The 23834-nt window shown below is 55.0% G+C and overlaps 1 protein-coding gene across 3 annotated transcripts in view; it reads right to left on the bottom strand.

Annotated features, from left to right (window-relative positions):
- The window catches only part of ZMIZ1 (zinc finger MIZ-type containing 1), a 191287-nt gene that overhangs the window by 91239 nt on the left and 76214 nt on the right, over positions 1 to 23834 (bottom strand). For all 3 annotated transcript variants that reach the window (XM_070470918.1, XM_070470920.1, XM_070470919.1), the window contains exons 3-5: positions 20536 to 20644; positions 14044 to 14157; positions 6357 to 6462 (exon numbers count right to left, since the gene is read on the bottom strand). In XM_070470918.1, coding sequence (XP_070327019.1) covers positions 6357 to 6462; positions 14044 to 14157; positions 20536 to 20595 — 280 coding nt within the window. In that variant the 5' untranslated portion in view covers positions 20596 to 20644. The remainder of the gene's footprint in view (positions 1 to 6356; positions 6463 to 14043; positions 14158 to 20535; positions 20645 to 23834) is intronic.

Genomic DNA, 23834 nt, shown 5'->3' with positions numbered 1-23834 from the left:
TCCCTGAAAGGGGCCATTTGTCCTCTCTGGTGCTGGTGACGGGAAGGCGGCTGCGTGCTCTGGGGTGGGCAGAGGCAGAGCGGGTGGAGCGAGGCCACAGGGGAGCCGTGAAGGTACAGATAGGAGCAGGGATGCCAAGAGAGGCCAGGGATGTGACCACTGCTTGGGGATCTGAGAGTTCCACCCCCCACCCCCATCCCATTCAGTCAGGTGGGAGCAAGAAGGAATGTCTTCAACGACAGAGGAAAATGGTTTACGACCAGCTTTCTGCTTAAAGAGTCCTGGGTGGAAGTGGTGAAATGACCTGGCTGGCCTCTGAAGCCTGTGTCCCATCCCAGCTGTCCAACGGGGGTGGGACACTCGCCATTGGCCCCCTCCAGGGCTGGGGTCTGTCTCTGAGCTGCAGAACCCCTGGGATTGAGGGTTTCCAGGAGGCCCAAGCTTCTCCTGAGCCTCTCCTGAGTGGATCACAGGCCACAGACCGGGAGGGGCAGGGCTGGGGCCCCATCGCATTCCTGATTCTTCCCCTCCCAGGCTGGCCGGGGGGCCCAGGGCCGGCCTCAGCCCCCTCCCGCAGTCTGCTGGCCGTCCCTCTGGGGGCTGTCAGGGCACCGGAGAAACCAGATCAGGCAGATGTTTGTCGACACAGAGCAAGTGATCCACTTTGCTTGGGTTACCACTCCTGGGCCTGGGGCTCAGGCTGCAGTGCTAGGATGTGAGGGTGTGTGTAGGACAGAGGTAAGAAACACACAGGTCCACAGGGCCCAGCAGGTTTCCAAATTCAGGAAATGCTTGGGGTGTGAGACATGGAGGAAGCCCAGCACCTTTTCCAGGGGTCAGCCCCCACCCAGTCCGTGGCAGGTTGGAAGCCAAGGTTCCCATTCAAAGGAAGCTAGGCATTTGACTGGACAGTACAGTCTCGCAAAGAGTGAACGCTGGCAACTAATATGCATTTTTAAAAACCTCCGAACAGTCGGATATCAGCCGTCTGCAGGTCACATCCAGCCCACAGGTGGGTGATTGACAACTCCCTCTCCTTGTCCCTTAGAAGTCTGGCCTCCTCTTCCTGGGAGGTTTCGGGGGCTGCCTTCTCCAGCCCTGACCTCTCTCCTGAGTTCTCTGGTCCCTGCTCCAAATGCCTGTTGGCCGCCTCTCCCAGGATGTCCCCGGGATACCCCGGTACCCTCAGACCTGCTGCTCTCTCCACATCTTCCACTCTGCCAGCAGCCTCATGCCTCTCACCTCTCAGCCAGGAGCCCAGGGAGGCAGGAGGGGTATGAGGACGGGCAGTGGGCACCAGAGGCTTTTGTCTGGGCTCTGTCCCGCCTTGCTGTGACCTGGGGCACATCCCTTTTTCTCTGGGCCTTGGGCTCCCCATCCCGTGGGTTCTGACATTCCCTATTCTATTATTTTAACATGCCGCTGGGCTGCTCAAAGGGGTCAGCTCAGGGGACTGAGTCACTCAAGGACAATGGCAGAGGTACATGGAGGGCTCTTGGGAGCCTTGGACATGGCGACTGCCTGGAGCTCGGTGCCCACATAGCCAGCAGGCGTGGGCCTCCTGGAGCCAGGGAGGGTGCCATTTCAGCACGGCCTGCCAAACTGCTGAGAGCTGGCACGCAGCAACCTGGGGAGCAGGGTGGGCCTGCTGTGGTCAGGGAGGGGGGACAGGGGAGGTACAAGGCAGGTGACCTTCTGGATTGAGGCAGGGGGGGCCCTTGGCCCCCAGGGACCTTCCCAAGGAGGAGGACGCGGCCGTGTGTGCGCGTGTGCGCTTGTGCGAGTGCACAGGCTAAAGGCTGCACCAGAACAAAGAGCTGGGGGCTGGGCATCGGAGGGGCCCACGTGGAGACGCCTGACTTGGCGGTTTGCTGCAGTGTCTGCTCTGCGCTCACTCTCCGTCTCTGTCTCTCTCTCTCTCTCACACACACACACACAGACATGCACGCACCGCACAGCACTGCCCCCAGGCCTGAGCTCGTGCTCCAGAGCCCACACACCCAGCGCACCGCCATCTCTCCTGACAAAGCACCGCTCTGCTCCTCGCTGCATGAGCTCATCCCACCGGCCCTCTGGCCCCAGCTTGGCCTCCTGACAAGAGAGACAGACAGGGAGAGGGAGCGGGAGAGGGGTGGGGAGTCGGGGGGGGGGACACGCACACACAGACACACACACACGTGCACACACAGGCACACACGCTCACCACCACACATACACGCGCGCACACACATTCACCACTACCACACACATAGATGCATGCACACATATCACAACACAGGGAGAAAGTCAGAGGCAGTAGGGAATGGAAAGAAAGACAGGGACAGACACACAGCATCAGAGACCCTCAGAGAGAAAGGAGAGGGAGACACTGGGAGTGAGTGAGGCAGAGCGGGAACCCAGACGGAGACAGGAAGATGGGCAGGCAGAGAGGCTGCAGGAGCTCCAGGGACAGAGCATGTTCTAGAACTGCAGAGGGCTGCCTGGAAGAGGCCCAGTTGGAGCCAGTGTGTTCAATGCACACACAACCCTGACACTCCGAGGACCTTCCCAGCTGCACCCAGAGTGGGGGTTAGGCAGGTCATGCACCCACCCACAGAGCCCCAGGGACAGAGAGCTGTGGGAAGAAGCTTCGCTGGGGTGGAAGGGGCCTTAGAGAGGCTGGGAACCACGCAGGGGAAAGACAGCAGAGAAGGATGGCCGGAAGTAACACTGCCTCGGCACCTACTATGCACCAGGTATTGGCTGCATCCCTTGCTCCCATGACTGGGGAAGCTCAGTTAGTCCTCTGGGCAGCCTGTGAGATGGGCATATAATCCCTCCTTACAGATGGGGCCACAGCTCCAGGGGGTGGGCAACGTGGTAAAGATGGGGATCAGTGCTGGAGCTGCTTCTGAAATTTGGGGTCGCTACCCTGTTCTCCATGGTCTCCACCCCTCTCCTGGTCTGGCCTGTCCCCTGCAGACCCTTTATCCCACCAAAGAAACCAGCAGCTGGAGCTTTCCCCATCAGACTGGTACCCTGCCTTCCCAGAAGATGGGCCAAGCAGGGGCATGGCTGGGACCCTGAGAGCTGCGAGGCCCATACTTCTCAAGGGGGTGCTGGTGGCCTGTGAGAGGTGGTTAGCCACGGCTCTTGGTGCTGACCAAGGTTTGACTCTTGGTAAGTGAATTTATGTGACAGCTAAGGCACAGGTCCTGTTGGGCCTCGGTGTTCTCAGCTACGGAATGGGTATACTGAGAACTCACCTTAGGGGCCCAGAGCCTGTCATGTGACTAGATCGACATATTTATGGGAAAGGGCTTTATAGACTGTACACCTTGGGGTTACAGATGGGGAAGGAACAAAGCCCTTGTCTTAGGAGCAGAAGGAATGTTGGAAATACCACTGAGAGACAGGCAGGGCCACGCTAGAGAGACTTGAGGGAAGCAAAGAGCTATCCCAAATGGAGGAGCTTCCCAGATCCTGATCCAGGGGGACAGAGGCCTCCTAAATTTATGTCCCCAACCAGCTTCAGAGTCAGCTGCGATACAGGGGGCAGAGCTTTAGGCCTGAGTTAGGAGGCCACAACTTCAAGTCCCAGCCCTATAACTTACGAGCTGTGTAACAGCAGGCAAGACCACTCTGAGCTTCAGATTCCTCCTCTGTAAATGTAGACAATACCCAGTATCTCATAGAGGTGGGCACTGAAGCAAAATAAGGGAGAGCCCCCAGAATGTACTAGCAGGGTGATGAGAGACCCTTGAGGGAGGGGCAACACGGTGGCCTAGGGAGCAGCTGGGCTTTCTGGAGCAGCCCATCCTCCTATTTTTCTTCCCAAATCCTGTCTCTGTTTTGCTTTTGCATATCCCCTGAAGTCATCCCTTTGTCTCCACTCTACTCCACAGGAAGTGGAACCTTCCTGGCCCAGCCACCATCATACGCACCCTGACACCCCAGCAATCTGCCATCTGGCTCCTTCCATCCACACCGGCCTCCTCTGTGCAATCTGTTCTTTGAAAAGCTGGAGCCATCTTTGCAAAATGAAAATGTAGCCATGTTCCCTTTAGTGTTAGTGTTTAGGGCCTCAAGACAGGCCCTGTGTGTTTAACTGCCTCTACTTCTGCCTCTGGGCTGTGGAACCACTGGCCTTCTTTCAGTTCTGCCAAAAAGCCAAGCTGGCCTCTACCTCAGGGCCTTTGCATAAGCCTGGTTGCTCCCTTTGCCTGGATAGCTCTTCCTCCTTTTCTTACCTGCTCAACTTTGACTTGACTTGCAGGTCCCGGGAAGACTTCCCTACTTCCAAATTGTCTCATAGCATCCCGGAGACTGTTCCTTCAGGGCACTTATCACAGTTTGAATTTACATGCGTGTGCACACATACAGAGCTGTGATTTTTTGCATGTCTTTTTTTTTTCCTCTTAATTGAAGATCTGGGCTTCCCTGGTAGCTCAGCTGATAAAGAGCAGGTCGGAAAGATCCCCTTGAGAGCGGATAGGCTACCCACTTAGTATTCTTGGGCTTCCCTGGTGGCTCAGGCAGTAAAGAATCCTCCTGCGATGCGGGAGACCTGGGTTGGGGAGATCCTCTGGAGGAGGGCATGGCGACCCACTCCAGTATTCTTGCCTGGAGACTCCCCATGGACAGAGGAGCCTGGTGGGCTACAGTCCATGGGGTCTCAAAGAGTCGGACATGACTGAGCAACCAAGCACAGCACATAGCTGATTTACAATGCGGGGTTAGTTTCTAGTGTACAACAAACAGCTGTGATTATTTGATCCCATGGTTTTCTCTCCCTCTAGACCAGGCATCAGGAAACCCTCCTGTCACTTACTTTTATAAATAAGATTTTCTTGGAACTAGCCACACTTATTTGTTTACATATTGTCTACAGTTGTTTTTGTGCTCTGCCTGCAAGGCCTAAACTATTTACGATTTGGTCCTTTACAGAGAAAGTTTGCTGATCTCTGCTCTGGACAGTATGTTTCCCTAGCAGAGACCACATCTGTTTTATTCCTCAGCACAACCCAGCCCCAGTCAGGTGCCTGCAAAGAGCCGGTGCTCAAGAGCAATACGGATGTATATGCTTCTTGGATAAGTAGCAATTCTTCTCTTGTCAAAATTGTATTGACTTAAGTTATTATTAAAACTGCAGATTTCATCAGGAACAGACGTCACTTACGAGATTCCAAGACTGTTGTCTGGCAAGCAGTTCAATACACTAGTGACATTCCCAACACAGGCTGGCGCATCAGGGATCACAGAGCATCTATTGGCTAACGAGAGCTTCACCACCTCTTATAAGTGACCCGCCATCCACGTGCATGGACCATCATAAACATAACAGAGTAAAGCACAAACCCTTGTTCAAGAGATTGTGGGCTGTGCAGACTGATGAAAACCTATTATGAGATGTTCTTTAAACACTTGCATTATGCTGTTTCTACAAATACTCCAAAGAACTGATGGACGAATTCAGAGAAAACGTCTGTTTTATTGTTATACAGAGGAAATAACTGACTTTTGTTCTTTTTCAGTGAATTGTTCAGACTCGATAAAGAGTGTTAACCACATCTAGACACTGCTCGGCACTGACCCCAGCATGGTAGCTCTCATTGTCACTCCTGCCTTCCCGAGGAGATAAACTGAGGCTCAGAGGTCACATACTGAGCAAGTGACAAGGCTGGGTGGTCCAGGTCTGTTCGAATAAAAACTTACACAGCATCCCCTGCTTTTAAGCAAGGTAATGAAGATGGAGGGGCAGGTAAAGCTTCACCCTTGGTGTGTTTAAAGCCCTTGCAGAGAGAATGCTGTGGCCTCTGTTTACTAAGGGGTCAGAGGTCCCACGTGATGATGGAGTTGCAATGGAGAATACTACATAGAGCAAACTTTTAGGACTCTGAAAGTACTGATTCATTTTTATTAAAAAAATTTTTTTTGAATGAATACATCTGAGCCTCAGGGTCAAGGGTGCTGACTCTGGAGTATAGGCCTGGATTTAAATCTCAGCTCTGTCACTTCCTAGCTGTGTGACCTGGGAAATCTCTCCAGCTTCTCTGAGCCTCAGTTTCCTGGACTGTAAAATGGGGATGATCATAGGACTAACACCAAAGGGTCACTGTGGTGATGGAATAAGATGATGAGCATCTCCCTTTAGCCCACTGCAGGGGGGTGTGGTGTGCCCTGGACCCCTTGCTGGCCCTGAGACGAGGGAGAGGCCCTACCTGTGGGCCAGCAGGTGAGCTGCTGCCCCTTGGAGGCTCACACCACACCTGAACGAACCGTGGCACCAGCCGACAGGGGTGGTGATAGCCGTGGGTTTGAGCCCACTGCCCAGCCTGCCTCCTGATGAGACCGTGGAGGCCCCGGCCGTCACCTACCGGCAGACTTCGGAGTGAACTTGTCTCGGTTCGCGGCACACACAGCCAGCAGTCGGTAGCCGAGGTCCAGGTCGAATCCTTGCTGAGCTGCCACCCGGCTGACCACCTGCCAGCAAGATGGGGGAGAAGGGTGGGGTGACTCACTGTCCACGCCAGGCCTCTGAACCCAGAGTCACAGATGTGCCCATTTCACAGGTGAGGAGGGAAGACTAAGGCAGGTCCTCAACACGCGGCAGAACTGGGACTCCAAGTGTCTCGTTCAGTCACTCAGCAAACACTAGTAAGTACCTCTCCCATGCCAGGTCCTGGGATTCCGGGCTTTGCCCTCAAGGGTGGGCCTGACCCCAAAGCCCAGGACCTGCTCTTTCAAGGGCCCAAATTTGGCCTCATTCTAGAAGTTGGCAGGTGATGCTATACCATCATGTTTAGCATGGCCCAAGGCCAGAGTCTCTCCTCCCTTCAAACTCCATCGCCCCAAATCTCTAACCCACAGGAAGTCTCCTATGCCCACCACCTTGCCCCCATTCCTCACTAAACCCCAGCACCCACCACCACAGGATACTGGCTACTCTCACTTCTCCAAGAACAGTCCCCACCCAGCAGCATCATCCTAAGTCAGCCTACATCTGGAGAGAAGCACGGAAGTAGGACTCACCACCTCCCTGGAGCTCCAACTTGGAGATGCCCAAATGGACTACTAAGAACTCCCCAGAGTACACGCCTGGTGATCGCCAGCTCCGTGCCAAGTGCCCTGCAGCGCTCCGACCCTAGTCCCCAAACTGCAGGGCTATCACGCTCAGCCTGGGGTCTGTCACCAGCACCAAGCACTGGCCCCTTGCCATGGGAGGCACCTGTAAAAACAGGGGCTGTGCATTTGCACCGGAGGTCCCACCTGTCTCCCCTTGAACCCGGCAAGCATGTGCTGGAATGGGGAGCGGCAAGGGGCTTGGAGGGCTGTCAGTCCCGGGGGGTCCGTGCAGTGAGGGACAGGGTACTCGGGATGGCTCATGGATGGCTCCGCAGGCTCACACCCGCCCACTCCCAGGTGTCCCACCAGCCAGATCAACTCCCTCCTGCCCGCCTTCCTCATTAACAGCAGCCAAATTAGGTTTCCTTATTAAGAAAGAAGGACCTTGGAAAATGGAGTCGTTTAAGGAAGCAGCTGGGGCGGCTATGGCTGACTGGGAAAGGAGGGCTCCCAGATGGGGGGCTCACTCTGTTGAGAAAGGGAAGGCTCCATCACTGAGCTCCTAGAGACCACCTGCTCCGGAGGCGTTCTGAGGCCCCCAGAGGGTCTAGGCTGCCATGGGGTTTGGCCAGTCCCTGCAGCCATTATAAGAGTACCCCATTATAGGCTTTAAGGGCTTCCCTGGTAGCTCAGCTGGTAGAGAACCCACCTGTAATGCAGATTCCGGTTCGATTACTGGGTCAGGAAGTCTCCTGGAGAAGGGATAGGCTACCCACTCCAGTATTCTTGGCTTTCCCTTGTGGCTCAGACAGTTAAGAATCTGTCTATAATACGGGAGATCTGGGTTTGATCCCTGGGTTAGGAAGGTCCCCTGGAGAAGGGGATGGTTACTCACTCCAGTGTTCTTGCCTGGAGAATTCCATGGACAGAGGAGCCTGGTGGGCTACAGTCCATGGGGTCACAAAGAGTCGGACACGACTGAGTGACTTTCACTTCACGTCATAGGCTTTCTATTTTAGGGGTTCATCACAAGAACTTCAGAGCTACAAAGGGTGGGAAAACCACTTGTCTTGGCCAACCCTCTCATTTAAAAACTACAGACACTTGAGGCCCAGAGAGAGAGAGTGTCCGTGGTGCACCAGGAAGGAGCCAGTGGATCCCTCCTTCCAGGACCAGCATGATCTCCTGACCCTGCCTCCCCGCCTCCATCTCCAGGGAGCTCTCTGAGCAGGGAGGAAAAAGGACTTTCTCAGGTTAGAATGTTTGCTCAGCTTCTCTGCTGCACACAGAAGCTCCTGGCGCAGTAATCTTCTGTCTCCCCAGGCCTCTTTCCCACGGGATCTATCTGCCCCTGCACTGAGGTTCTTATGCAACTCCCACCCGGCTCCCCACCCCCATCTGCCACACACGCACCACGTTCCAGAGTCTCTGAGCCACCTCAGGGCCAGTTATTCCTCACTGTTAGTCTCACTGTCCAGGCAGAAAAAAATAGGGCCCCTAATCCTTTTTTTTAAAAAAATATACATATATATGTATATATATATATATATTGATATGGACCATCCTGTAACCCCTGAACTGGAAGGTGAAGCCTTTTTTAAAAAATAATCAATTAATAAATTAAATTTTGGTTGTGCCGGGTCTCCGATGCTACGCGGGCTTTCTCTAGTGTGGTGGGAGGCGGGGCTCCCCTCTGGCTGCGGCGCGTGGGCTTCTAATTGCGGTGGTTTCTCTTGTTGCGGAGCACGGACTCTAGGCACATGGGGTTCAGTAACTGCGGCACGGGGGTCCAGTAGTTGTGGTGCCCTGGCTTAGTTGCCCCATGGCATGTGGGATCCTCCTGGACCAGGGAACGAACCTGTGTCCTCTGCAACTGGCAGACAGAGTCTTAACCACTGGATCACAGGGAAGTCCCTGGAAGGTGACGTCTTAACCATTGGACTGCCAGGGAAAGCCCCAAGACGGCTAGTTCTCTCTGGCCTGTTGAGTATTCCAGTCCTGGAGACAGACACTGTACAGCAGGGAGAAGGGTCACTTCAGCTCAGATGTTGACTACAGAGCCCTCATCGGTAGGACAGCCTTGGGGTGGATGCGAGTGAGCACAGGCAGTTTGTTTGGACTAGTGCATCAGTAAGGCTGCTGCTTGTGGGCTATGCTGACACCCTGGTGCAATGAGAATGCTGGCTTCCATGAACGAGGGCTAAGTAAATGCTTTGTAAGCAGTGAGGTGCCAAATTCTCACAATAGTTCTGTGGGGTGGTATGACCTGTCTCTGTTTTACAGATGAGGAGTCTGAGGGTGAGAGAGATAGGATGCTACGCCAGGCAGTCAGGCTGCAAAGCCTGGGCTCTTTCCACAAGAGGACTTCTTTTTCAACCTGCAAAGGGTTAAGGCCATCACTCCCCATCTGCACGGAGAACCCTCAGGCTCTGGGTTAAGGGCAGAAAGGCAAAGGTCCCTCTGTTGGGCCAACACTGGCTGATCCTGTTGCTCTGGTTCCAAAAAAAGAAAGAAACTAGCTAGATTGAGCAAGAAGGGCCTGCTATTGGTTCTAAGGGCTCTCCTGCAGGCCTGGAAGGGTCGGTCACTAAGTCCCCCAAGCCCAGTATTCAGAAGGGTTATTGGGTCCAACAATTTCCTTTTATCAAGACACAGAGAGGTCAGGGCCTGGCTGAAGGTCACACAGCGCAAGTGTGGCCGAGCAGGCTAAGCGGGACCCTGCGCTCCTGGAGTACTTTGTGAGTCCCTGTCTTCCCCTGGCCCAGCCTAAGGATCCCCTGGAAAGTCCCGTGAGGAGGGCCTGATTGACAGGGGTAGGGAGAGTGGGCCCAGCTGAGTAGTCTCCTGTCGTGTTTCAGAGATGCCTGCTCCCACCCCACGGGTGTGAAGACCCCTCAGTGGAGAGCCTGTGGTGAGCGGCCGCAGCACTGCTGCCCTCTGCTGGCTGCCTGGGCCCGGTCAGCTTGGCCCAGCCTACGGGGTGCTTCTAAGGCTGACTGGCGTGACCTGGCAGTCTGAGACCTAGGCCCTGGGGTGCTACAGGTCAGGGAGCCCAGTCCCTCAGGCCACAGAGCAGGAAAACTGAAGCCCAGAGGTGAGGGAACAGGCATGTTCAAGGTCATATGGCAGTTACGTTAGTCCCATAAAGGCAGTGCATTGCCTTTGAAAGCAGCAAGTCTCCTGGCTATAAAACAGGACAGATTGTCTAGGAGATGCTAAAGAAGGGGTTTCTGCTCCCAGCTGGTGCCTGGATTCTGTCATCATCCTATTAGGCAGTCACAGGAACTGGCCTGTGCTCCGATCCTGCTCCATCCTATACTGAGCAACCGAAGGCATGTGACTTAACCTCTCCGGGCCTCAGTTTCCTCATCTGTGGAATGGGTACAAAACCTCCTTTTTGCAAGGATGACAGCCAGGACCAGGCACATGGCTCAGTGAATGCTGTCTGTGAACGTTTATCCACGACTTCAGCAGTGAACGCTCTGAGGCTGTGGGGAATCCCTCCCTGGAGGGGTGGCGAGGGCTCTGCTGCTGTGTTGACCGGTTTTCGGTTTCTCTTTCCCATCTCCTCTCATACCTATCTCCCTTCTCCTGGCTGCCTCAGCCTTCCGTCTGTTCCTCAAGCAGATCAAGCATGTTCCCCCTCAGGGGAGGAAGGAGGAGCAGGTCCAGAGAGGCCTGACTCTGAGAGGGACCCCCACAGAGGACAATCAGCCCTGCTGCTAAGGGGAGGGCTGGGAAGAAGCTGGTCCAGAAGAGGAAGTGGTACCTGGGCTGACACCCCTTGGGAGAGGCTGCAGGTCTGCATCCTGGGGTCAGAGGGCATGAAAGGGAGGGTGGGGTAGGGCACTGCCAGCAGCCCAAGGTTCTTCAACCCAGGGTCCGGCCCTGGGATGGCAAACATGTGTCCACTTATTGCCTGAGGCTAAGTGGTTTTTAATTTATATCCTCCAAGTAAGCCGAATCCAGAGGAATTTGTTTCTAGAGGTCACTGAGAGGGTGAGGACAACCTGGAGGGCTCAGGTATCCCTCGGGATGGGAAGTGGTGCGAGTGTGTCTGTGTGTGTGTGGCAGGGGGGAGGGGGGGACCCTGCCTAGACCCCTTGGGATCTCTCACCTGTCCCATCCCATCCCTCTCTCGGGGCATGGCTGGGTTGAGGGTGCCCAGGGGGATAGGAGGACTGGTGGCAGGGCCTTGGGGCTCCTGCGGGGGCAGCGGTACCACCCTGGGACGGTAGCAAGCTGCTCCCCCGCACTCTGTTGCCATGTTTGTAAAACAGGTGATAAACCCTTCCCTGCACCCTTGCAGGGTCTTCACAAGGATGCAAGGAGATAGTAACAGGGAAACACGTGGGCACCGAGGGTGTCTTCTATAAACCACACCCCTGCCCCCTGCCAACCTTCCCTGCTGCCGGTTTTATGGTGCTCCAAGCCACAATCACCCTCAGGTCTCCACAGCTGTGGCCAGTGGCCTGAGTCCCCTTTCTGGCTAAGCGGCAGTTTGAGAATGGGGTGGGGTTCAGAGCTGGCCATTCAACCCAGTGTGTGCCTTAAGCTGCGGGGCACTGGGCTTTTGTCTACAGTTTTCCTGTGCCTGGGAAGCCATGGCCTCATCCCTGCTTCAATCAGATCCTACAGTTTTCCCTGGGCTTCCTCCTCCATGAAGACCTCCATAATCTCTCCATCCTGCCCTCCAGGGATGCTCCCCTTCAGAGCTCTTGTCCTCACATAAATCATATCTCATCACTCACCTGCTGAAGGCCCTGCAAGGGCTCCCCACTGCCCTTCCAGTCACATCCAAACCCTTCTCAGCTTGCAGCCTCAGGGTCAGCTGGTTTCTGCTCCCCTCTTTGACCTCCTCTTGTACCCTTCTCCCACACCCGTGATCCTGTTACCTGAGACTGTCATCCAGCCTCAGGGCCTTTGCACTCCCATTCCCTCTGCTTGGAAAACCCTTCCCTCTCCTCTTCCCTGGCAGACTCCTTTTTGCTCCCCAGGTCTCATCTCAAGACACTTATCCTGATCACCACCCTGCTCCCTCTTGCAGGGTGCTGGGGTACGTCCTTAACTTCCTCCTTCATGGGCCTTAGCATTAGCCTCTCCCACAGAAAGGTAAGCTGCTTGTGAGAGGCCCATACTGCTCACTGCATGCCCCCCCCTCCCCAGGGCTGAGTGTGGACCTACCAACAGCAAGGACTTGGTGAATATTTGCTGAATGAATAGATAAATGACAGGGCCATGGTAGGGCCAGTTACTGGTCATCTCATGCCCACCTATCCAGCCACCTGCAGGGCCATTATTGGATTCAGCCTTAGGTCCCTACATTCTTGGCAGGGTCAAGCTTGGGGCAGGGAGCAGGTGGGGCATGGCAGCCCTACCTCCTCCCTTCCTCAGAATACCAGCAGCTGGGACGGGAGTAACATCTGGCCCTGCCCTTGGGGCTTAGCCTGAACCAGGATCCCCACAAAGAGGATTAAGGGAGCTGGGTGAGGGAGGGGCAGCCCAGGGGCTGGGGGATGAGGAGGGCTGGGAAGTGCAGGCGGCTGCCTGGTTTGGCCCAGTGGCCCCGAGGTGGCCAGATGGTGTCAGCTTTGGACACATGGAGAACCCGTGGGAAGGTCTTGGTTGCATCCTTGCTTGGCATCCCTAAAGGCCAGGAATATCCCCTCTAGAGCTGAATGGGTCCCGACCTGAATCCCAGGTCCATGTCTGACTGGCTGTGTGAACTTGGGAAGGCAGTCCCCAGTTCTCAGCTTCCTTCTCTATACAATGAGGATGAAGGCAGGACCAGTCTGCTCTGAGGAGTCAACGAGAAGGCACATCCAGTGGGCCAAGCTCAGTGTCGGGCACGGAGGAGGTGCTCTGCAATGACGGCCTTTCGCCTCGCTCCTGTCCGGAGGTTTTTTCAGAAAACATGGTGGCCTTGGATTGTACCCGCTGTTCCTGCCTGATGAGGCATACATCTTGGCCCTTCCTCCCCAAGCCTTGGGGTAGCCGGGCTCCCCTACAATCTGTTTACCCACATTCCCTTCAAAGCTGACTGCACCGTCTGAGCAGCTGTCCCCACTGGCCGCAGAGGTGCCCTCACATTTATGGATACAGGCCACGTGGCTGGGGACAATCATAAGCTTTGAGCTCCTTCCACGTGGCTGTCAGCCAGCAGGCTCCTCAGCTTGGCAAATCAAACCGCTAGCTCTGGGCCTGGCCTCTGCCCAGCTTGGATCCTAGACCCTTACCAGGATGAGTTAATTTCAGTTTCCTGGATTCTTTCGCACATCTGGGCGTTGGCATGTTCTGTTCCATGTGCTTAGGACATTCTTGCTATCCTCAGTTGCTTGTGCAGGTGTATCAGACTCCTACACACGTATTAGTGGCTCCTTTCCTCAGTTTTCTGCAACCTGCCCCACCACCAAGATGGGTAACACTTCCCTTCTCCGTGTTCCCTTCACCTTATCATGATTTCCTCAGCCGTCTCTTCCCACAGCTATCTCCCCCATTGAAGAAGGAATCAGGCTTGGCAAGGTCTTTCCCATCTTCAGTTTCCCAGGATTTAGCAGAGGGGATTGTGCATGATAAACGAGAGATCGATCAGTGTTTATTTGGATAGATGGATGGATGTAATAGGAGCTCAATAAATGCTTATATGAATAGATGGATGGATGACTATAAAAAGAGCTCAACAGATGTTTACCAAAGTGAATGAATGAATGGATAAAAAGAGGGTTGAAAACCTTCAAGAGCCTCTCTGCTTTATTTACGATGGAACATTTACTCTCATAAGTCTAGAACTCTTCAAAGTAGGATCATGTCTTTCTTATCAAGTGTAAAGAATGCACGTAACCCCGAGGAATGTGTCTCCCCATCAGACTAGATTCCCCGCAGGTATATGCCTGTCAGGGGTACATACAGATGGGTCCTCCCCTCCAGCCGCAGCCCAGCACATGAGTCCCCAGCCATCCTCCCTGGGTGCGGGCACAGGCCGGGAGAACACAGACTCACCGTCAAACAGCCCATCAGGCTCTGCTCAAAGGGCCGCTGGAAGGCTCGCGGGTCTCCGCACCAGTCCAGTAGCTCCGTGGCGGCATTGTGGAAGTTGGCGGGATTCTGTAAGTGCTGCGGGAGAGGGAGAGGAGGCAGCGTGAGGCTCCAGAAGTGAGGCCAGTGCAGTGTAAGGGAGTCCGGGGCAGCGAAGACCCCAGGTTTCCCCGGGGAGGAGATGCACAGGATGGGGCAGGCCAGGATGAGTGAGTTCTCTCAAACTCCTCATTCACTTTCCCCCTGCATCTCCACTCTGGCCTACTTTCTGATGGGATGGGAATTGCCGCCCCATTGCAAAGATGGAAAAACTGAGGTCTAGAAAAGAGCAATGATGTTAGATATTAAAATGTTTTCTGGATGCTGGCAGTGGGGGGTGGGAGGCCCTGCAGGGTTCAAGAGGGTGGTGCGTGGCTCCCATCCTTGGAGCTGGTTCTGCCTGAGTCAGGACAGACTGGCCCTGGAGATTCCTTATTGGTGAGCACCCTCCACCCCACCCTCTGCCTCGCAAACCACCTCCACCACCACCACAGCTCAGGTCTGTATGCCACCTGCTCTGGCTCCAGCGAGCCCTGCTGGAGTCAAATAGCAGGAGCAGGGCACACAGAAAGAGGCCTCCAGGCCACACCCAGCCGGGAAGGTGCACTCAAGCACAATGTGCCCAGGTGGTTGTCACGTCGTGATCAGGTGCATGTGGCTCAGCCATTCCTGTTCCCCACACTCAGGTTTCCTGGGCTCAGTCTGGCTTGGCTCAGGGATGCTGACGTTGCTGGGAGGGGACCCTGCCCAAGCTCAGGCCCCACCCAGTTATGGGGTCTAAGTTAACAGAGGCTGAATTCTGGTGCCAGGGCTTCTAGATTCTGCTTCAGAGCCAGGCCATGGGGCTGATGGTGGGTGGGGGCAGGGGGGAGGGGAGGGTGGCTGCTGCAGCTATCCTTTCCTTCATTTACACTTATCTGTGTCTTCCTAGGCCAGGCCGAGTTAGGCACCAACTCCAGGGTCATGGAGCAGGTTGGGGCAGAGTTGGGACTTCAGGGCTGAATGTGACTCCCTGTGAGGTATCCAGCAGGACAGGCAGAAGGTGTCCACAGGGACTGGAGTAGAAGCCAGCTGCAAAGGGGATCCCCGTGTCCTTGGTGCTGAGAGAGACTGGGGACAGCCGCTGCCCTTGGACCAGTGACTCGCTCCCATCCTGCAGTGAAGGTCTGCTTTGGAGCCAAGGCTGGGAGAGGTCTTAGGAGCTGCCAGTTCCCAGAACTGCATGGAGAGCAGGATGTGCTGGGGGAGCCCCTATGGGCCGGGACCCTGGAATCACACTGCCTTCACCCACAACTATCTACTGACCTAGGGCATCCCTTTCCCTCTCTGAGCCTCAGTCACCCCACCTGTAAAATGGGGATAGCAGATCATGGCTTAGCGGTGAGGATTTTTGTTTCCCTTAGAGTTCCACGATTGCTATTACAATGTGGTTTATGAAAGGCCAGATTTAAAAATGGATGGAGGAAAGAGAAACGCATCAGAGTATCCTCCCTCTGTGGGAGCAAAGAGAGAGGGAGAGGTGAAGGGAAGACAGAGGGCAAGTGTGCACAGCCCTCTGTCACTGGGCTGTGGTGAAGATTAAACAAGAGGAGGCTTACACGGCCCCTGGCAGAGTGCCTGGCACGTGGGGTGCTCCCATGTGGGGCTGCCCTTGGCCCTGACTCTGTCTCCCAAAGGCTCCGCTGGAGGCGCAGCTGCACTCAGCACCTCCTTCCCTGGCTACACATACACACACACACACGTATACACATACACACACGGCTCTTTCTGCAGACAGAGCTCACTGCATATGAAGACAGGAGGATGTCCACGGCTAGAAACAGACCCTCTGAGCAGGCAGCAGTAGGCCCTCTGACTCCTGTGCCCTCTCTAAAACCTGCCCCTTCCGAGGCCATGGGCAGCATCTGGTCTCCGTGTGGAAAGCCATGCAAATCAGTTAATCCCCCGCCCAGCAGCCTCCCTCTGCTAACCAAGTTATTCCGTTTATTTACGTGATGTCACACCCAATTAACAGGGTTAGCAACCACCGCATGGTGCTCTCAGAGTTGCCCACCCACAGCATCCCATCTTTGACATCACTTTTCAGGGCTTTAGGCTTGCAAGGGGTCTCTGAGGCCAGTCTCACGGGTCCAGTTTTGTTTTGGCCCCAAGCAACCAGCCTTCCATATCTGGCCAGCCCAGCTCTGAGCTTCTCCACTCTCGCCCCAGCCGGCTCATGAGGTCTTTGGTCTGGTCTATGGGAGGTGACTCGTGGGTGCAACTCACTGGTACAAAAGACCACAGGCATCCCATTGGTAGCTGCTGCTCACTGGCTGTGTGGCCTTGGCCAAACCTCCACCCGCTCTGGGCTTCTGTCGTCCGTTTAGAGACTCTGAGGTGGCTAAAGGATGCAGTGAAATGAAGAGGACCCCATCTCAGCCACTGAGTCTCACAGCCCTGCATGTATTCCTGAGATTCAGATCTCTCTTCTGCAAAATGGGATGGCGACAGCATGCAGGGCTGCTGCAAAGTGTAAACAACATCCGTAACGGCATCCCCATTACAGAGCAGGTGTCAGGTAAGACTGCTATTACTTGGCACGCTAGGACCTCTCTATGGTTTCTTGTTTCTCCTCCAAGCTCCCCCAGAATAGAATTAGTGCCCCCTTCATCTCCAGAACCTCCAAAACTGGCATGAGGCCAAGTCCGTGCAGAAAGAGTTTGTGAGCAGTCAGCTGTCCAAGGCATGTTATGTGTACTGGTAGCTTCAAACTAGGTCCCCAGTGGTACTTGGAGGGGCCAGGACTGGGTGGGGTGAGTTTGGCCACCCTTTGATGATCTGGGGATGGGAGTACTGGTGTGAATCACAGGCAGAGTCCTCCCTGGTTGCGGCTGTTACTGGATACTAATACTCCACCCCCCACCAGGAAGCCTGCTCATCTCTGTAATTCTTCAGAAGATCTTTTTGGGCTATATCCACTGGCAACTGAGTCTGCTGGAGCAGGAGTTGGGAACACCAGTGCCCAGATCAAGTGATGAATGCATCTTATCAATCCATCTGAGAATCAAATGACCCATCCATCCATCTACCCATCCATCCATCTAAAAATGAATCAGTTCATCCATGCATCCATCCACTTGTCCACCTACCCATTCATCCATTCTCTACTTTATCCGTCACTCATCCATCCATTCATCTACCTACTTATCTTTCATTCCATCCAGAGTTTATCCAACCACCCACTTATCCATTTGTTCATCATTTATTTATCTATCCATCATTTATATCCACCCACCATCCACTCACCTAACTGCCTATCCATGTGTTCATCCATCTATCCACCAGTCCATCCATCCATTCCCTTAGCTACTGATCTGTGAGTACCCACCCCATCCCCATTCTTCCCCAACATATTTTGGCCCCATCTTGGCCTGGACTCTGCTGACGTATGATGAATACAGTTCATCTTCTGCCTCTGAGGAACTCAGCCTGGAGGGAGACGTGGTGTACACCCTGCAGGGCTTATAGCTTAAGGGAGAAAGAGCAGGATGGGAGAGGTAACTGGGTGTCAGGGGAGCACCAGGGCTCAGGAGCGGGAAGTGCAGAGACTCAAAAGGGCACCTGAGGTTCAGGGAGGCTGCTGCGCAGGAATTAGTTGATTGGCATGGCTTTGCATGTGGAGCCCAGATGTGCCTGTGGGGACAATTTAGGGCATGTCCTAGAGAGGGCACCGGTTCTCCCAGTACCTAAAGCTGAGAAAGCAGAAAGGCAGCTGAGCCAGAGGTCTGGAGGGAAGACGGACAGACAGCTGGGTGCTCGGGGGCTGGCCAAGTGCCGGCAGCGGTGAGAACCTGGGCGGGTGGACGGGGGGGCTGCACTATGAGTCAGGCAGGCTGGAGAGTCAGAGGCCCTGAGGCCTTGATGGGAGCCATAGCTCCACCAGCCAGAGGGAGGCAGAGCCAACACAGGCATCATCCTCAGAACACGCAGACCCTTCTCTTCTGATCAGTCTATGGGACGTCTGAGACTCAACAGTCTTCAGTCACCACGGCTGCCCTCTGCGGCAGCTAAGGAGCAGACAGATATCACCGCTGAGCTGTGTCTGACTGGAGGTGCGGGAGCAGCGTGGAGGACACAGGGAGCTCTGGATGGCCCAGGGGCATCTGGACAGCCTGCTCACCCTCACAGATGAGCCACAGTCTGGCCCAAGCACAGAGCTCTGTGTGTGTGTGTGTGTGTGTGTGTGTGTGTGCGCGTGCGCGGACATGTGCATGTGGGGTGGGCCAGGCGAGGACAGTGGAGGCGACTCCTGGCTTTTAAGCAGCTCCAGGACCCAATGGCTGGGCTGCCATCACGATGCCCATTTACAGACGATGGGCGATGAAGTGGCAACTTAATCAAGGTCAGGAAACCAGCGAGTGGTGGAAGGGGGACTCAGGCTTATTGACTGGTGAATCTGAGCCCATGTGCCATGCTTGGAGAGGCTGCTCCTGGGTGGGCTCCAGCCCCCGCTGGACCACTGGGTGGTCCAGGGAGAAAAGGGCTCCCTGATTCTTGCAGAGAATCAGATGCAGGGAGAAAAGTCAAGTTGTGAGTAGGTTGTAGGGGGAGCTGTTTGCCCAGCAGCACACAGAGGGCTCAGGCACAGGGGCTTGACTGTATTACTGGGGGTGGAGCCACTGACAGCTGATCCCTCCTGGGCGGGAGAAACTGGGTCAAAGGCAGAGCTGGGAGACAGCCCCAAGGAGCCTAGAGGAGGAGGAGAAGGAGGAGGAGGGATGGGCAGGGGAGGAGGAGCCCATCGTCTGGTTTCTATTCTGTGACAGTGAACAGAGGCGTAATTGGCGTTTGGGAGAGCTGTTCGACTGAGTTCAATCTGTAACAAGTCGTCTTCAATTTCCTCTCCGCAGACCCAGGGTCCAGGCTTCCGAGATTGCTCTGCTTGATGCTAATGAGAGGACACATATCCCTCATTCCCGCTGACTAGACTCAGCTTCACTGGGCCCTGGGGATCCGGGAGGGCAGGCAGGGTGGGGTGGGGCTGTGAGCTCTGCCCCCGCCTCCCCTGGGGGTTCCTGAGGTCAGAGGCCTACACTGGCTCCCTAAACTGCCAGCTAGGCCCACCTAAGCCAGGGGCCTTGCCCCAGCTCTCCCCTCCCCTAAGACATGCCCTGTCACTGAGACACCAACGACAACGCCCCCCACCTCAATTAACAGATGATCTGCCACCAGGCCAGGCTACATGCTCCACCCACAGTGTCCTCAGAGCATCCTACGAGGATGGCCTTACTGGACCCGCATGACAGGGAAAACTGAGGCTCAGAGAAACAGAGGGCCAGGCCTGATCTCAGCAGTCACACTGTGGGTGCATGGAGGAGTGAGGATTTGGGCTCCGGTCTGTTTGATGTCAAAGCCTCTACTCCTTCGCTCTATCTCCTCTTTCCTGGGGTAAAATATCACCAGAGTCTGTGCACGGACACGCTGCCTTTGGCTTCAGGGAGGCTGAGCCCAGAGGGAGAGAGCATCACTCCTTATCACCACTGGGGGGCGCCTGCCTGCCCAGGCTCAATCAGGCTTCTTAAAGTGGGGTCTTCTGAGCCCACTGTGAAGGGTTCCCTATGTCTGAACAATCCAGACAGACAGCGCGTGTGCATGCTAAGTCGCTGTAGTCGTGTCCGACTCTGTGGGACCCCATGGACTGTAGCCCACCACGCTCCTCTGTCCATGGGACTCTCCAGGCAAGAATATTGGAGTGGGCTGCCATGCCCTCTTTCAGGGGCTCTTCTTGCCCCAGGGATCAAACCCCTGTCTCTTTTGTCTCCTGCATTGGGAGGTGGGCTCTTCACCACTAGCATCACCTGGGAAGCCCTGGCAGGCAAATCGCCTCTTAAGCTTGGTGTGAGCATAGGCAGGAGGTGGAACTTGCACCTGCGGGGACGAGGCCCTCCCTGCATCAGTGGGGCTGCCCTCTGTGACTTCAGGCAACAGTTCTCTTCCCCCTTCTGTGCCTTGGTTTCTTTTTCTGTAAGATGATCGATTTCCCAAGACCTTTCCTTTTCTATTTCTTTACGAAGAACCACTAGAGCAGAGAGGCGGGGAGCTTGGGTCTGGGAGGGACGTTAGGCACTTCACTGCATCCTCACAACAACCCAGAGAGCCCAGCAGAGCCCAGAGAGGGCATGACACTGATTCAAAGTCACACAGCCGGGAAGGGCAGGGAAGGCATGAGGCTGAGCTGGCATGTGAACTCAGTGGAGTGATTCTAATGTGAGACTGGTCCATGCCAGTTCTCACGAGGTGGGCGGTCGGGGACCTCCACCCCGCATCTCAGGTGCTTACGATACCAGCACCCCCTCGGCTCTGCCTGCCTCGCCTGCTCTGCCCTTGCCAGCGGCCAGGCTGGCAGAGGAGGAGGTGGGAGCCCGGCTGCACACCCACCTGCTTGATGCACTGCAGTCGGTCGTTGGTCTGTTGGATGTGCCTGTCCATAGAATTCATTCTGGCCGTTTCACTGGGCTCTACCCGAGAGCCATGAACGTTGTCCAGCCTGTGAAGACAGAAGACAGTGTGTGTCACTGGGGCTGTGCCAGGCCCGCCGGCCTCAAGCCACCCTCACCTCCCCACACAGGCGTGCTGGCCTCTGCCCCAGGGCAGCCCTGGGCCGGGAGGAGGAACTAGGTCCATGGCTGCGCAGCAGTTCTCTAGGCTCAGTGCTGGGTTAAGGGCAGGAGGTGTTCCTGGGTGTTCTTCGTGGGTGGCTCATGTGAGCACTGGGCAGGTATGACCACCACGCATGTCTACACACACGTGTGTGTTGGGTGGTAGTGGCAGCAATGGCAGTCCCATCTTCAGGTTCTCAGGACTTAGCCTGCTTGCTGGGCTGTGTGTGCACGTGTGCACAGAGATCTCCCCATGTGACAACTCTGACGGGAGCAAGTGTCATTTAAAGCAGCAATCCTGCCGTGGGTGCCCTCCCCGCATCTCCTATGCCTTGGAGTTTACAGACCACAATTTCATGTTTCCCCTTTGCTCTCCCAGGAAAGAAAGAGGGTAGCCATCAGCACCACTTCCCTTTTCCAAACAAGGAGACTGAGGCTCAGGGAGAGGAAGGGAGTTATCCGGGGTAGCACAGGGAGCCCGAATCGGGCCCCGGGACTCTGACTGCCAGTTCCTGGCCAAGTGGTCGGGGCATAAGGCTGTCCCACTCAGCAGGCTCACTCTTCCTGAAAGATGCTGGGCCTGGGGCAGGCAAGCACGTGTGTGACAAGGTCCCCTCAGTTTTGCAAAGCCCATGGAGCCCCCAGGCCTCTCCAGGAAGGCCACGAGCGTGAAGGCAGAGATGGAGGAGAGGCAGACAGATGCAGAGAAGTTTAACTCTGGCCCTCCCACTGCTCAGGAGTCCAGGTTCCCAGGCCAAAGCAGAAGTCTGCTCCTCACTGGCTGTTTGTCCTCCCATAACCCCAGGGCATTTCTGGCTGCCGACACAGGGCTCAGACACAGGGGACTCAGCAGAGGTTCCCCCACCCCTGGCCTTCTCTGCTCTCCCAGAACCTGCCCCCCTGAAGGCCTTTCATCTCTGGCCATGTCACCAAATGTCCCATCCACCAAGCCCTTGCTGTGTACTAGGCGTTGCCTTCTCTCCTCAACTCCTCATGCCTGCTCCGTAAGATTAGAATCGTCTCCATTTTACAGATGAGGAAACTGAGGTCTGAGATCTCCCATGGCAAGTGGAGGCTTAGACTGTGTGTCTGCCCATCTGCTCCCATGTCCTGTCTCTCTGCCCCCACCCTGGTTCAGGAAGCCGGCAGTCTGCCTGACCACAGCCTTGGGAAGAGGCTCTGTTCCTCTTCCAAGGAGCTCTTCACTGCACAGCTCTCCTCAAGCACTTCTTATTGTTCCATTTGTGCTTGAAAAGGCGACTCATTGGCGTGGTTCAAAAATCACAGGTGTCCAATGTCATGCTGTTCTTGTTCTCTGCCCCCAGGGGCCCTTCCGGAGACAACCAGTGTCATCTGTCTCCCTCTGAAGGACTCAGAGAAGCAAATATCTACGTGTACTATCCTCTGCCACCCCTTACAAAACATAAAATGATGGCATTCTGCACACACTCTCCGGACCTTGCTATTTTCCTCTTAATGATATCTCAAAGTGTATTCCACATCAAGACATAAAGAGCCTTTTCATTTTTTAATGGCTGCACAGCATTCCCAGGCACTGATGAATCATTTATCCAAGTGGCATCTGAATGTCCAGCCCTGCCAGGTGCTGTTCTAAGGCCTGAGGCCCTAGGCAAGGCCCTTCTGCTCCAGGGGCTCACACTCACCCGAGATGAGGCCTGAGCTATCCCCAGATCTCTTCATTGCAAACAGTGCCAGAGGATCGCGTTTTATATCAGCCACATCATCATGTGTGAATTAATCTAGAGAACACACTCTTGGAAGTGGAGTTTCTGGGTCATTTGGGCATCTGTACTTTGATCAGTGCTTGCTGGGTTCATCTTATCTTGTAGCTCTCCAGCAAAAATGTAAAAGTGGGCGTAGCATCCCCACATTGATTTCTTCTACCCTCACTCTGCCAGTGCCCTTCCTATCACACTACCTATCGCACATTTACACACCCAGATATACAACTTCTCCATCACTTATCCATTGTCTTGTCCATCCATCCAGCCAGCCATCCATCTTTATTCTCCACTTGTCATTCCTTGCATACTTCCAACTCACCCAGTAAATACTTGTCAACATCTGATACTGTGCTAACTCTATGGAACATGGTGAGGTGAAGATGAGATCATTTTCTTGAGCTCATGGTACTCTTGGTCCAAGCCTATATCTACTCCACGTCACCTTTTATATGACTATTTGTTGAACTCTTCTTATGCTGGTCCGGGCACTAGACAAAGACACGGTTACTATATCCTCACTTCACAGATGTGTAAACTGAGGCTTGAAGGTGGTCTCTCAAGCACCACGTGGTAAAGAACTGGGCCTTTCCAGCCCCCACCCAGGGCACGAGCGAACACTGACTGCCAGGGTCCCAATTACAGACGGCTGTTTCCACAGCGAGCAGGGCAGGGGCGCTGAGCCAAAGGGCCTCATTAAAAATTAGGAGGAGCCTGAAGGAAAGTCATAGAAACCCCAGGCCTGTGCAGACCTCAACCCCCTGTCCACAGGCAGTAGCCAACCAGGACAAAGGGCCTGCGCTGGCCCATGTGGCCAGCAGGGGGTGCTGTTGATGAAGATAACTGCCCAGGGGGTTAGAAATCTGAACTGCGGAAATTTGGTGAGGGATCTCAAGACGGTAAAGCATCTGCCTACAATGTGGGAGACCCGGATTCAGTCCCTGCGTCAGGAAGATCCCTTGGAGAAGGAAATGGCAACCCACTCCAGTATTCTTGCCTGGAAAATCCCATGGACAGAGGAGCCCGGTAGGCTACAGTCCATGGGGTCACAGAGAGTCGGATACAACTGAGCGACTTCACTTTCACTTTATGTGGTCTCGCGACAGTCTCTAGGTAGGAACTTTTCCCAGGATGGGCACAGCATTTTGTCTATAGGGTCAGTGACCTAGCGGGGCCTTGATAAATGCCTGTAGAATGACTGACAGATCATTTCTGGGGCCTGGGCGTGGGGTGGGGGCTCAGCCCACCCAGGGAAGCCCCAGGCAGGCACCAAACCCATCAAGACAGCCACGTGGGGGGCCAGAGGTCGTCCTTTCCTGTTGAGTTACAAGCAGGG

The sequence above is a fragment of the Odocoileus virginianus genome, chromosome 7 (assembly GCF_023699985.2).
Source record: "Odocoileus virginianus isolate 20LAN1187 ecotype Illinois chromosome 7, Ovbor_1.2, whole genome shotgun sequence".
In the NCBI taxonomy this organism is placed as follows: Eukaryota; Metazoa; Chordata; class Mammalia; order Artiodactyla; family Cervidae; genus Odocoileus; species Odocoileus virginianus.
Note: the sequence above shows the minus strand (reverse complement) of the source record. Positions and strands in the feature narration are given on the sequence as shown.